This window comes from Cydia strobilella, chromosome 27 (assembly GCF_947568885.1).
Source record: "Cydia strobilella chromosome 27, ilCydStro3.1, whole genome shotgun sequence".
Taxonomy (NCBI): Eukaryota; Metazoa; Arthropoda; class Insecta; order Lepidoptera; family Tortricidae; genus Cydia; species Cydia strobilella.
Genome location: NC_086067.1, coordinates 6,129,274 through 6,144,542, shown reverse-complemented (window position 1 = coordinate 6,144,542; position 15,269 = coordinate 6,129,274). Strand labels below are relative to the sequence as shown.

The window sequence follows — 15,269 nt, the reverse complement described above, 5'->3', positions numbered from 1 at the left end:
ATACTAGACACAAAGTGTAATCTAGACAGCTTCTCATCGAAATCTTGACAAACTCTGAAAAAGTTTTAGGCTGCTGGGTGTTATTCTGGATTTTGAGGTAGCCATACTCTTTCAATGTTCACGAATTATATCTTATTTGAAAGAGTTTTTGATGCCGCTTCTTACGATACTAGACACAAAGTGTAATCTCGACAGCTTCTCATCGAAATCTTGACAAACTCTGAAAAAGTTTTAGGCTGCTGGGTGTTATTCTGGATTTTGAGGTAGCCATACTCTTTCAATGTTCACGAATTATATCTCATTTGAAAGAGTTTTTGATGCCGCTTCTTACGATTCTAGACACAAAGTGTAATCTAGACAGCTTCTCATCGAAATCTTGACAAACTCTGAAAAAGTTTTAGGCTGCTTTGTGTTATTCTGGATTTTGAGGTAGCCATACTCTTTCAATGTTCACGAATTATATTTTATTTGAAAGAGTTTTTGATGCCGCTTCTTACGATACTAGACACAAAGTGTAATCTCGACAGCTTCTCATCGAAATCTTGACAAACTCTGAAAAAGTTTTAGGCTGCTGGGTGTTATTCTGGATTTTGAGGTAGCCGTACTCTTTCAATGTTCACGAATTATATCTCATTTGAAAGAGTTTTTGATGCCGCTTCTTACGATACTAGACACAAAGTGTAATCTAGACAGCTTCTCATCGAAATCTTGACAAACTCTGAAAAAGTTTTAGGCTGCTGGGTGTTATTCTGGATTTTGAGGTAGCCATACTCTTTCAATGTTCACGAATTATACCTCATTCGAAAGAGTTTTTGATGCCGCTTCTTACGATACTAGACACAAAGTGTAATCTAGACAGCTTCTCATCGAAATCTTGACAAACTCTGAAAAAGTTTTAGGCTGCTGGGTGTTATTCTGGATTTTGAGGTAGCCATACTCTTTCAATGTTCACGAATTATATCTCATTTGAAAGAGTTTTTGATGCCGCTTCTTACGATACGAGACACAAAGTGTAATCTAGACAGCTTCTCATCGAAATCTTGACAAACTCTGAAAAAGTTTTAGGCTGCTGGGTGTTATTCTGGATTTTGAGGTAGCCATACTCTTTCAATGTTCACGAATTATATCTCATTTGAAAGAGTTTTTGATGCCGCTTCTTACGATACTAGACACAAAGTGTAATCTAGACAGCTTCTCATCGAAATCTTGACAAACTCTGAAAAAGTTTTAGGCTGCTGGGTGTTATTCTGGATTTTGAGGTAGCCATACTCTTTCAATGTTCACGAATTATATCTCATTTGAAAGAGTTTTTGATGCCGCTTCTTACGATTCTAGACACAAAGTGTAATCTAGACAGCTTCTCATCGAAATCTTGACAAACTCTGAAAAAGTTTTAGGCTGCTGGGTGTTATTCTGGATTTTGAGGTAGCCATACTCTTTCAATGTTCACGACTTATACCTCATTTGAAAGAGTTTTTTATGCCGCTTCTTACGATACTAGACACAAAGTGTAATCTAGACAGCTTCTCATCGAAATCTCGACAAACTGAAAAAGTTTTAGGCTGCTGGGTGTTATTCTGGATTTTGAGGTAGCCATACTCTTTCAATGTTCACGAATTATATCTCATTTGAAAGAGTTTTTGATGCCGCTTCTTACGATACTAGACACAAAGTGTAATCTAGACAGCTTCTCATCGAAATCTTGACAAACTCTGAAAAAGTTTTAGGCTGCTGGGTGTTATTCTGGATTTTGAGGTAGCCATACTCTTTCAATGTTCACGAATTATTATTATTTTATTTTTTTTTTATTACAAAAAGGCAAGCACTTGACCGCAATCTCACCTGATGGTAAGTGCCGATGCAGTCTAGGATGGATCATGCTTACCTAAAAGATGTCTATTCACTCTTGATTTAAAAAGATCCAAGTTATAGTGGACTGGGAATATATTTGCAGGAAGTGAATTCCACTCCTTAGCCGTTCGTATGATAAAGCTGGATGCATAGCGCTTAGTACGAATCAGTGGCAGAGTAACGACGTAAGGGTGAAACGCAAGTCCGCGTCTAGTCCCACGGTGACAGAATGGAGATGGGGGGATTAAATTATGTAATCCCATCGCACACTCCCCGAAATGTATCCTGTAGAACACCGATAAACAAGCTACCTTTCTACGGTGTTCAAGGCTCTGCAGTCTAGCCTCTACTAATCCCGCATCTCCAATAAGCTTCCTAGCGCGTTTGTCTATGGAATCTAAGGCGGCTAACTGATATTTGGCGGACCCATCCCAAAGGTGGCTGCAGTACTCCATACACGACCGGACTTGAGCTACGTAAAGCTGAAGAAGCTGCCCCGGTGTGAAGTACCGCTTGACCTTAGAGAGGACGCCCAATCGTCTAGCTGCAGATTTGGCCAGAGATTCAATATACGCCCCAAAGCTCAGGTTAGACGAGATACTCGTGCCAAGTAGCTGAAGATGGTTGGATATCGGTACGGATACATCCCGGAAAGTAGGAGTCAGGCCGAAAGGACTCCGTTTCGCAGAGAACAGACACGCCTGCGTTTTGGTTGCGTTGAATTTGACCAGGTTAGCGTCGCCCCAATCGGACACTGTCTTAAGTGTCAAATTCAGACGGTCCACCATAGCTTGTCGACAAGATTGGACCTCATCTTTTTGAAATCATCATCATTATATCTCATTTGAAAGAGTTTTTGATGCCGCTTCTTACGATACTAGACACAAAGTGTAATCTAGACAGCTTCTCATCGAAATCTTGACAAACTCTGAAAAAGTTTTAGGCTGCTGGGTGTTATTCTGGATTTTGAGGTAGCCATACTCTTTCAATGTTTACGAATTATATCTCATTTGAAAGAGTTTTTGATGCCGCTTCTTACGATACTAGACACAAAGTGTAATCTAGACAGCTTCTCATCGAAATCTTGACAAACTCTGAAAAAGTTTTAGGCTGCTGGGTGTTATTCTGGATTTTGAGGTAGCCATACTCTTTCAATGTTCACGAATTATATCTCATTTGAAAGAGTTTTTGATGCCGCTTCTTACGATACTAGACACAAAGTGTAATCTAGACAGCTTCTCATCGAAATCTTGACAAACTCTGAAAAAGTTTTAGGCTGCTGGGTGTTATTCTGGATTTTGAGGTAGCCGTACTCTTTCAATGTTCACGAATTATATCTCATTTGAAAGAGTTTTTGATGCCGCTTCTTACGATACTAGACACAAAGTGTAATCTAGACAGCTTCTCATCGAAATCTTGACAAACTCTGAAAAAGTTTTAGGCTGCTGGGTGTTATTCTGGATTTTGTGGTAGCCATACTCTTTCAATGTTCACGAATTATATCTCATTTGAAAGAGTTTTTGATGCCGCTTCTTACGATACTAGACACAAAGTGTAATCTAGACAGCTTCTCATCGAAATCTTGACAAACTCTGAAAAAGTTTTAGGCTGCTGGGTGTTATTCTGGATTTTGAGGTAGCCATACTCTTTCAATGTTCACGAATTATATCTCATTTGAAAGAGTTTTTGATGCCGCTTCTTACGATTCTAGACACAAAGTGTAATCTAGACAGCTTCTCATCGAAATCTTGACAAACTCTGAAAAAGTTTTAGGCTGCTGGGTGTTATTCTGGATTTTGAGGTAGCCGTACTCTTTCAATGTTCACGAATTATATCTCATTTGAAAGAGTTTTTGATGCCGCTTCTTACGATACTAGACACAAAGTGTAATCTAGACAGCTTCTCATCGAAATCTTGACAAACTCTGAAAAAGTTTTAGACTGCTGGGTGTTATTCTGGATTTTGAGGTAGCCATACTCTTTCAATGTTCACGAATTATATCTCATTCGAAAGAGTTTTTCATGCCGCTTCTTACTTCAAATGAATTTGTATAAAAAACATCCAAGACGCAAGAACAAATTAAGGGTACACGGAAAGAACATGTCTAGTCAATTTAGTAACATGTTGAGTAATCGCGGTTTTAAAATTTGGAACCATGTCAAAATGTATGGTAATTCCGTGACCAGGTCTTTTTTAACTAAAAAAAAAGTTGTGTTACATATATTATACAGTGGTAGCAAAAGATATAACTAATAGTTCATTAAGAGCTCTACATTTTGAAATGAAAATCTCATTTTCCGAAAAAAGTGACTAGACATGTTCTTTCCGTGTACCCTTCAAATATTCGTGCCCATCACGCAAATAAATGCCTCTGCCGGGATTCGAACCCAGGAATACGATAAGAAATGTATACCGGTACGATGCTTTATTGATTCGGGCGCACAGAAGACTTATTTACGTCGCGATATAATAGAAAGTTTAAATTTGAAGCCTGTTGGCAAAGAAATCGTGTCGAATTGTCTTTTTGTCGGGATCGAAACTAAAAAGGAACTGTTTTATACCTACGAGTTCACCGTAGCAAGCTTGGATAAGAAGTTTCAACGTACAATGACTGCGCGAGACAAGTCTAAGCTCTGCGGGTACGTTCCTCGTTTAAATGTAAATCATGAAATGTTCAAAGAGTTACAGAATAGTAGATTGTTAACCAAGGGATGAAAGGCATTAATTTCTACCGAGGTATTTTGGCGCTCGAACGCAGTGAGAGCGCCAATAGTCCGAGGCAGAAAGGATGCCTTTCACCCGAGTTAAACACTCTACTTTTCATTTCGAATACGAGGAAAGTAAAATGCTTGTTTTTTTAAAAACATGACTATGTATACATTTTTATAGTATATGTTGAGGGTACTTTCAATTAACAATTCAAGCAAAAGAATCTTTATTTATGGAATGGAGAGTCAAATATCAGAATGGAAATTGTATAACAAATCCATTTAAACTCTAATTTCAATTGCTTATCGTAAAAAAAAATTGATTGTAATGTACTGTAATGTACTGTAATGTAATGTAATGTAATGTAATGCACAAAGTGTAATGTAGACAGCTTCTCATCGAAATCTTGACGAACTGAAAAAGTTTTAGGCTGCTGGGTGTTATTCTGGATTTTGAGGTAGCCATACTCTTTCAATGTTCACGAATTATATCTCATTCGAAAGAGTTTTTGATGCCGCTTCTTACGATACTAGACACAAAGTGTAATCTAGACAGCTTCTCATCGAAATCTTGACAAACTCTGAAAAAGTTTTAGGCTGCTGGGTGTTATTCTGGATTTTGAGGTAGCCATACTCTTTCAATGTTCACGAATTATATCTCATTTGAAAGAGTTTTTGATGCCGCTTCTTACGATACTAGACACAAAGTGTAATCTAGACAGCTTCTCATCGAAATCTTGACAGACTCTGAAAAAGTTTTAGGCTGCTGGGTGTTATTCTGGATTTTGAGGTAGCCATACTATTTCAATGTTCACGAATTATATCTCATTTGAAAGAGTTTTTGATGCCGCTTCTTACGATACTAGACACAAAGTGTAATCTAGACAGCTTCTCATCGAAATCTTGACAAACTCTGAAAAAGTTTTAGGCTGCTGGGTGTTATTCTGGATTTTGAGGTAGCCATACTCTTTCAATGTTCACGAATTATATCTCATTTGAAAGAGTTTTTGATGCCGCTTCTTACGATACTAGACACAAAGTGTAATCTAGACAGCTTCTCATCGAAATCTTGACAGACTCTGAAAAAGTTTTAGGCTGCTGGGTGTTATTCTGGATTTTGAGGTAGCCGTACTATTTCAATGTTCACGAATTATATCTCATTTGAAAGAGTTTTTGATGCCGCTTCTTACGATACTAGACACAAAGTGTAATCTAGACAGCTTCTCATCGAAATCTTGACAAACTCTGAAAAAGTTTTAGGCTGCTGGGTGTTATTCTGGATTTTGAGGTAGCCATACTCTTTCAATGTTCACGAATTATATCTCATTTGAAAGAGTTTTTGATGCCGCTTCTTACGATACTAGACACAAAGTGTAATCTAGACAGCTTCTCATCGAAATCTTGACAAACTCTGAAAAAGTTTTAGGCTGCTGGGTGTTATTCTGGATTTTGAGGTAGCCGTACTCTTTCAATGTTCACGAATTATATCTCATTTGAAAGAGTTTTTGATGCCGCTTCTTACGATACTAGACACAAAGTGTAATCTAGACAGCTTCTCATCGAAATCTTGACAAACTCTGAAAAAGTTTTAGGCTGCTGGGTGTTATTCTGGATTTTGAGGTAGCCATACTCTTTCAATGTTCACGAATTATATCTCATTTGAAAGAGTTTTTGATGCCGCTTCTTACGATACTAAACACAAAGTGTAATCTAGACAGCTTCTCATCGAAATCTTGACAAACTCTTAAAATGTTTTAGGCTGCTGGGTGTTATTCTGGATTTTGAGGTAGCCATACTCTTTCAATGTACACGAATTATACCTCATTTGAAAGAGTTTTTGATGCCGCTTCTTACGATACTAGACACAAAGTGTAATCTAGACAGCTTCTCATCGAAATCTTGACAAACTCTGAAAAAGTTTTAGGCTGCTGGGTGTTATTCTGGATTTTGAGGTAGCCATACTCTTTCAATGTTCACGACTTATACCTCATTCGAAAGAGTTTTTTATGCCGCTTCTTACGATACTAGAAGCAAAGTGTAATCTGGACAGTGTCCCTAAAAATAACGAAACCATTGAAGAAACGTTGTAGGCTGCCTGTTTGTGAAGTTAGCTGCCCTATGTGTTTTGTGAATAATTTGGCCCTTTTTGGGCTTAACACTTTCAGTTGTGATAAAAAAGTCAAATTTCTTTTAAAAACATGTTGTATATGCTCTTGAAAATGCTTAATATATGAGTGTACAGGAGGTATATAAAATGACATCTTAATTTGGTTGGATTATCTTGGGCTGCCAGCTTTAGGCTGCTAACTTCACGCCGGTAACATTTGTTAATATCCATATGTTTACCTACTTTGGTCTAATATCCTAGATACAATACAATACAATACAATACAATACAATACAATACAAACATTCTTTATTGCTTACCAATAGCAAAAGAAAAATGATATACAAATTAAAACATGGTTTAGTAGACAACAGGCGCTAAAGGGCGATACTAAAATAAATAAATAAATATTATGGGACAATCTGACACAAATCTAGCTAGTCTCACAGTAAGCTTAATACACGGCTTGTATTGTGGGTACCAATGGGTACTAAGACGACGATTGCTGAGTTAATTATAGATAATAATATTGATATTAATAAATACTTAAATACACAGAAAAAATCAATAACGAACAAATGTTTGTTTGGACTGCATCCTATTGGTCCTACATTCGCCCAAGCTTAAATGGTATTAAATAAATAATTAAATATATTAAATTTTAGCTTTTACAGTTATACGCAATGTGCATTTTACTTAATACATATTTAGTTTAATAGTTTAACAGTTACACTGTTTATAACTTGGAGGATATAACACACGGAGACGCCTTGACTGTAATTTGCTGTACAAAAAAGTCTGCCAATTTTTGCGGGGGAGGGGAACGTCAAATGTATACGTAACGTCAAAATAGCCATGTCAGATAGTCAGTTCATACATTTTGTATGACCCTTGGCCGACTATTTCGACAGAGAGGTACGCCTGTTAATGGCTACTCCGTTTGGTTATTTATATCCTCTAAGGTTTATTATGATGATAAGCTTGTAAAAGTATTGTATAATCTATATCCTTTTCTTTGTTGGCACTGACCCTTATAGTTTGTCTCTCTTTATCTTATTTGTTTGTCAGTGTCCGAACTTTTGGTAAGTAATAAACTAATTTGTAGCTTGTACCCAGCGTGGGAAACGCTAGGATTCGCCATGTGCCAAAACGTTATCGGTTCTGTACCGTTATTTTTAAAAACCTAATAGAACTATCTAGACAAACCTACCTATCTCTTTAATAATAATCATGTTAGAGAAGAGCTAATCTTCATAACTAATACTGTGGCAATATGAACCAAAAGAAACTGACCACCCTGCGATCTTATTTCCTTACATTAAGGTCCACTTATTATCAGTTCGTATCGCTTTCAACAAGCATGTTTGTTTGTATGTTCCTGACTCCTTTATTAGCAGTTTCCCGCTATAATTGTTGTTACCAGAGAAAATAAAGAAGACTGACAACCCACATACAACGTCACGAGAACATAGATTTAGATTTATTTAGTCAGGATAAAATTAACACTTTAACCGTGGATTCCTGGCAGTGTTACGAAAGAAAAATGTTATATCAACATGGGTCCAAAATTGCCTAATTAATTTACTTAATTTCTGGAACAAAATAAATCAATTAACGATAGTACTAACTTGTGAACGTATCTTTAGTTTGAAAGAGTGAAAAAGACAACATGCGACACCAATATGACACTTTATAGTCTAGTTTATAGCAGGTGACAGGTAAGTTTACTATTTTTAACACTTCTGCTTTGCATGTGTGATTGTTTGTGTCTTGGTATGTATGATTACGTCACATAAGGGCCTAACACGCCTTGAGTTTTTTTAACTTCGAAATTACTTAAATAATTGAATATCTCGTAAATTAGGCTTTCTATGGCATTGTTATATTACTTTTTTTTAATCCAAATAGGCACTAGAATTCATGGTTAAAGTGTGTCGGAATCCCTGTGCCCACCCTGTATAGATTTGCATCAATGTCAAAATTATGCTTATTCAATTCAATTCAATTCAATTCAAATCACTTTATTGCCAAAACATGATAGTACAAAAAATAGCAATACAACAATACAATACAAAAAATCTAGTTTAAGTATAGTGTTAACTTATTCTAGGTTAAATACTAACTTATTGTCTAATCAAATTCTGCAATACATGTTGGCCATGGGTACCAAGCTCAGCATGTGCTAGACTGAAGTCCAGCGCCGCTGGTTTTCAGTTTGGCCCCTTTTTTTCTTCCTTCCCTTCCCTTATCTTCTTATGGTCGTCAAACATTACATACTAACAAATATGAAATAAATTAAAATAGTATAGTAGTAGTTGTTATAGTATTTTGAATTCAAACACGAAGATAAGTGTCATCTTCAGGGCTCGGAACCGGTTTTTTGTAAAACCCTAAATAGTCGAATAAATTATTTTATGCTCTTTACGTGGGACTGAATCATTTATATAGGTAAAAACTTCGTATTAATTAGATTGCCCCATTAAAATTGAAATAATAAACCAAAGAACGAAAAACAACGTAATAATACCGGCATTTTTTGTACGAAAAAACCGGTTTGAGCATCTCTATATAATTTATAACCTTAAAACGCCAAATCTCGCAAAATTGTACTGGTATGACATCTGTCAGCGTACCTTCCTGTTTGAAAAATGTTTATTTATTTAAATTTATTGCACGAACTAATACAGCAATGTACCTACAGATGGCGGACCTAATGCCAAGTGGCATTTTTTACCAGTCACCTATAGGGCCAAACAGAGACACATACAATTGGTGAGGAGAGAAAAGTTTATTGTAAAGCTAAAATGGAAAAATTGTAAAATTAACGCGTCGTTGTATATGGAGGTTTGTTTATTTAAAATTTATTTTATTTATTTGACGACCGGTCTGGCCTAGTGGGTAGTGACCCTGCCTGTAAAGCCGATGGTCCTGGGTTCGAATCCCGGTAAGGGCATTTATTTGTGTGATGAGCACAGATATTAGGTCCTGAGTCATGGGTGTTTTTAGGGTCAAAGGGTAAAAACGGGACCCTATTACTAAGACTTCACTGTCCATCTGTCCGTCTGTCCGTCCGTCTGTCTGTCTGTCACCAGGCTGTATCTCATGAACCGTGATAACTAGACAGTTGAAATTTTCACAGATGATGTATTTCTGTTGCCGCTATAATAACAAATACTAAAAATATAATAAAATAAATTATTAAGTGGGGCTCCCATACAACAAACGTGATTTTTTTGCCGTTTTTTGCGTAATGGTACGGAACCCTTCGTGCGCGAGTTCTATTCGCACTTGGCCGGTTTTCTGTGTATTTAAGTATTTATATATTATATATATCATTGTCTGAGTACCCATAACACAAGCCTTCTTGGGCTTACCGTGGGACTTAGTCAATCTGTCTAATAATGTCCTATAATACTTATTTATTTATTGCACAATAAAAATAAGTATTATGCCCGCCGGCTTAATGCCCTAAAACATTCTCTACCAGTCAACCATAGGGCCACACAAAATTTCTCGAACGTGGGAGTCGCGGTGGGGAGGGTGTCCGTCTTGAATATTTACTAGTCTCTGTTACTAACAACAACATTTAACTGGTGATAGTGAACCTTATGTCGTTACGTTAAGGTTCATATTTGTCAGTTACAGTGTGGAGGATATTAACGGTGTTTAAAAATAGTTGAAAGGTTAATGTTTAATTAGTTGGAAACCGGGTAATTAGAATACGCTCATGTAGCTAAATAAAGAAATAAACCTAATAAAGGAAGCAATATCACAATAGCTCATTTTATACAAAAGTCGGACTCGCCCACCGAGAGTTTCGTACTTTTAGTACTTATTTGGTTATTTTGGTTGGCTTGGTTATTTGTTGTTATAGCGGCAACAGAAATACATGATCTGTGAAAATTTCAACTGTCCAGCTATCACGGTTGATGAGATACAGCCTGGTGACAGACAGAGAGCGAAGTCTTAGTAATAGGGTCCCGTTTTCACCCTTTGGGTACCCTAAAAAAACACTCACACATTTGCAATTTAAGATGAATTAATTCAAAATTTAATTGTATATTGATACAATTAAATTTTGAATGAAAATTTCGGTAAAATAGTAATTTTTTTACTTTTTATTCTTTCTGTTTACGAAAGCCGACGTGGCAATGATAGTTCCGTTCAGCCAAATAATAAAAATATAGTCGATCAAGCCATTTCCCACAGAAAATTTTCATTTCGCGTCTTTTTATACTGACAAAGTTGGTTGACCGGCTATATCTTAGAGGATATAACCAAACGGAGACGCATTGTCTGTAATTTTCTGTACAAAAAAGTCTGCCGATTTTTGCGGGGGAGGGGAACGTCAAATGTTATTTTTTAGATTAAGCCAGGTCCCCACAGAAAACCAGCGCCACGGTTTGCCGCGGCACTATGCTGAGTGGGGATCCTTTTTGGCGTCCAAATGTTTTTTTGTCTGCATGCTTTTCTTTTTTTTATGTACTATGTTGTGGCGTCAAATAAATGTATTTTCTTTCTTTCTTCTTTCTTTCTTTCAAATGTATACGTAACGTCAAAACGTAAAAATAGCCATGTCAGATAAACGTCAGTCCATACATTGTGCATGACCATTGGCTGACTATTTTCGACAACCTAACGGGGCTATATATAAAGTTGTGAACTTTCAAAATGGCGCACATAACTGGATTGAACCGGTCTGAACCAGTTAGAACCGGTCAACGAACTCATATTTGTGAGAGAATGTTATACCAAGCAGTGCTCTGTGACTAGTTTTATGTTCGCATCGAGATTTTGTGAGAGATGGGAGAATCGCATGAAAGTCGTACCGCGCTGCAGTTACAGGAATGACCAGAGCTATAGCTCTGATGTTTTGGAAACTCAAAATCCCATACAAAATGAGTAAAATGACACTTAACGCAAACGCGTGCTTCACGTCACGCTATCGAATGAAATTTACACTAGGGTAAGGGTCCATCCATTAATTACGTCATACGAATTCCGAGGTTTTTTGACCCCTCCCCCCCTGGTGTGACGTCACATTTTTTCAATGAAATCGGCAAATATTTTTGACAAAAGAAATATTAGGGGTACTGAAATTTATTAGTTTGGGGTAAAAAGAAACCGACTACGGGGGTAGGTATGCGTTGTTAATGTTAATTTCTGAAAATCCTAAAATAAGGGGCAGCCTAACCTATATTATCTTATACCTTTACACGAGCAATTCTTGTATATATGTATATATATTTCGAGGGATCTCGGAAACGGCTCTAACGATTTCAATGAAATTTGCTATATGGTGGTTTTCGGGGCGAAAAATCGGTTTAGCTAGGTCTTATTACTGGAAAAACGCGCATTTTTTAGTTTTTATGTTTTCCGAGCAAAGCTCGGTCTCCCAGATATTGTTTATTGATGCAACCTAATCCAATCGATTAGCTATCGCTATCGCACGAGTAACCAGATAAAACCGGTATTTTTTCGTTTATAAACAAGTGCGAGTCGGACTCGCGCACGAAGGTTTCCGTACCATTACGCTCGAAAACAGCAAAAAAATCACGTTTGTTGTATGGGAGCCTCACTTAAATATTTATTTTATACTGTTTTAAGTATATGTTATAGATATAGCCTGGTGTCAGACAGAATAAAAATAATTGATGCAAATAAAAACAATTATTTATCCATATACATATAATAGTTATTTACGATACAAGTGCGGAAAAGAGGAAATTCGAAACGAGTGGCGATAAATTAAAACACGACCGCAGGGAGTGTTTTAAATCGACACGAGTTGCGAATTACCTATTCGCACGTGTATCGTACAACGTTTTACAGTACATATGGCCCTTTAAACTTTCGACATATGCACGAAAAGTGCACTTTACGCACAAGTGCGAGAAAGTAGCACCATATGTACTGTAAATACATTTTTCAACACACTTGCTCAAAACGACGTTTTTATTCCACCGATTTTTGGCTCATAATCCTAGATATTAAACACGCGTGCTCTTTCAGTGTATTATTCCACTCGTGCTTTTTTATTATATTATCCGACTGAGTTAAGAAGCTAACTGATTGCTAATAATATGCATGGAAAGGGAGCCTTCTTTAATTGGTCGGACTGGCGGGCATAGGCCCGCCCGCCGCGCCGCCCGCGGCCGGGGCGAGCGAGGGCCGGCCGGCAGTACGAGTATGACAGATGAAACACACAATACTAACTGTTTTAACTATTAAAATTTGATTAATATGTAAGTTTTTTTTTCTCGCAAGTGTGTTGAAAAACGTCGTATGAAACGCGTGTGCATTGGTCATTACACACATCGGCTTTCTTATTGCGCGCTCGCTTACAGCTCGCGCGCAAGTAGGTATATATTGGGCACTTTGGCCCACTCGCTCGTCGAGCTCGCAATATATGCGAATGGTTGATCGTAGTTGTCAGAACCGTGGAGGTAAAAGTCTCAATACATATCTTCTGCAACAGTGGTACAGAATCCGAGTTCGTTACTCTCATCCGATCATGAGCTTGAAATTGTATTGCGTTTAATCGACATTCTGATGATACAACGCTAACGTTGGGACATTCAGTCTTAATACAACAACTTTATTCTCCAACAGTGGGACAGAATCCGAGTTGTATGGAATCTCTATTTAATATATACTCTCAAGTTTAAAAAACATGCTATTTACATATTTAGTTTCAAGTTTGTAGCACGTGCCTATTGGTAATATGAAATTCGTAAAACAAGCTCAAAAATTGCAGTTGGATGTCGTTTGTTCTTCACACAATAAACGCTATTACCGTCATGGTTTACTTTTACCTGATACTATTCGCTGTATAATATGTGGTCCGTCTAACTGTGGAAAAACTAATTTGATTGTTGGTTTACTGCTACATGAACAAGGTCTACGCTTCCAAAATGTATATATATATTCTAAAACCTTGTTTCAACCTATGTATCAATATTTAGAGCAAGTTTTAAATCTGGTTCCCTCAGTGTTATTTCAAAAATATAGTGAAAATGAAGAAGTAATTAGTCCACATACGGCAGATATTAATTCAATCATGATATTTGATGATGTTGCATGTGAAAATCAGAATAATATACGAGATTATTTTGCAATGGGAAGACATAAAAACATAGATAGCTTCTATCTGAACCAAACGTATAGTAAAATACCTAAGCAATTGATAAGAGACAATGCTAATCTAATCGTTCTTTTTAAACAAGATGATGTTAATTTACGCCATATTTATGATGAACACGTAGGAAGTGATATGTCATGGTCCCAGTTTCGAGAAATGTGTGGACAAGTATGGAACAAACCTTTTAATTACTTAGTTATAAATAAAGATTGTAATAGAAACTCTGGATGTTATAGAAAAGGCTTTGATACATTTATCATGCTAGAATAACTGTATACATAAAGAATAGTGTTAACGTGTAGAACTTATTTCTTAATATGAAATCATCTAGATCGGACATGAATAATAAAATGAACGAGGAGAAAATATTTAAAGAAAAAGTACTCCGATCTGCTGAAGCAGTAAGAAAAAAAGTTAAGGCTCTTCGTGATATTAAATCTACCAATAATATGATGTTGGAAACAATGTTAAAACCAGTCACAGATCCTCTTAATGAAATGGTGAAAAAAGATGATAGCAGGCTAAGTATTGGTAACACTGATTTTGATAACAATGAATTTAAATGGAATAAGCCAGTAAAAACATTAAAATACAGTCCTACTGAAGATGGAAAGAAAGAGAGTTCAGCTAATAAAACACTATTGAAAAAATCATTGGAATCTGATTTAGATAATAGCGAATATGAATTAAGTAACGACAATTCTAGCCAAGGCGATTCCATATCAGATGAAAGTATCATCCATGATTCTGAATCAATAAACAATGCTTCATTCAAAACGATAGATTCGTATGCTTCTCCTCGCGAAGATCCTACCTTGCAAAAACAATATTTACACATGAACATTCCTTTTGGTGTACGAATGGAACGTGGTAAGCTAATGCTAGGATCTTATCCGATTTCTGTGAATGATCAAGAACTCAAAATTGGAGGAGAAAGGTATTGTTTAACGCAAGGATTAAACGATTTATTGTTTAAAAAAATACCTGATCTGCATATGGTAACTGCAAACGATAAGCAATTGTATAAAACATTATTATTAAAAACAAATGCACATAGACGTGACTTTGATCCAAATAAGCCTATAAAAAGCAACAAGGGAATGAAATATTTACATATCATAAAGCCACTTTTCAAGTTAACTAAACAACGTTCATTAAGCGAAGAAGTACATGTAACCGGTGATGGTTTACCGGTAATGAAAAAAGTCAAAAGAGACATTTCTTATGTGTATTGGGATGACCCGAATGAATTAGTAGAAAGATTGAAACTACTTATAGCATCGCGTGATGCTGGCAATACAGGATTAGATAACGAAATTATATCTATTATTGAAGAACTACGTGAAGCAGGCTTGGTAAATGATATATAAAAGTAAAATAAAGCAAAATTTTTATCAGTTGTAGTTTGACTCCCAAGTCATAACAATACAAAATGAATATTGACAAATTCGGACACCATGTT

General features: G+C 36.4%; 2 protein-coding genes across 2 annotated transcripts in view; one reads left to right on the top strand and one right to left on the bottom strand.

Annotated features, from left to right (window-relative positions):
• The window catches only part of LOC134753600 (P protein-like), a 96,430-nt gene that overhangs the window by 59,075 nt on the left and 22,086 nt on the right, over window positions 1-15,269 (bottom strand). The window lies entirely within an intron of this gene.
• LOC134753449 (uncharacterized) lies at window positions 13,261-15,177 on the top strand. Its single transcript, XM_063689322.1, has one exon. It carries the CDS (start codon window positions 14,125-14,127, stop codon window positions 15,175-15,177), a length of 1,053 nt encoding a protein of 350 aa, XP_063545392.1. The 5' UTR covers window positions 13,261-14,124.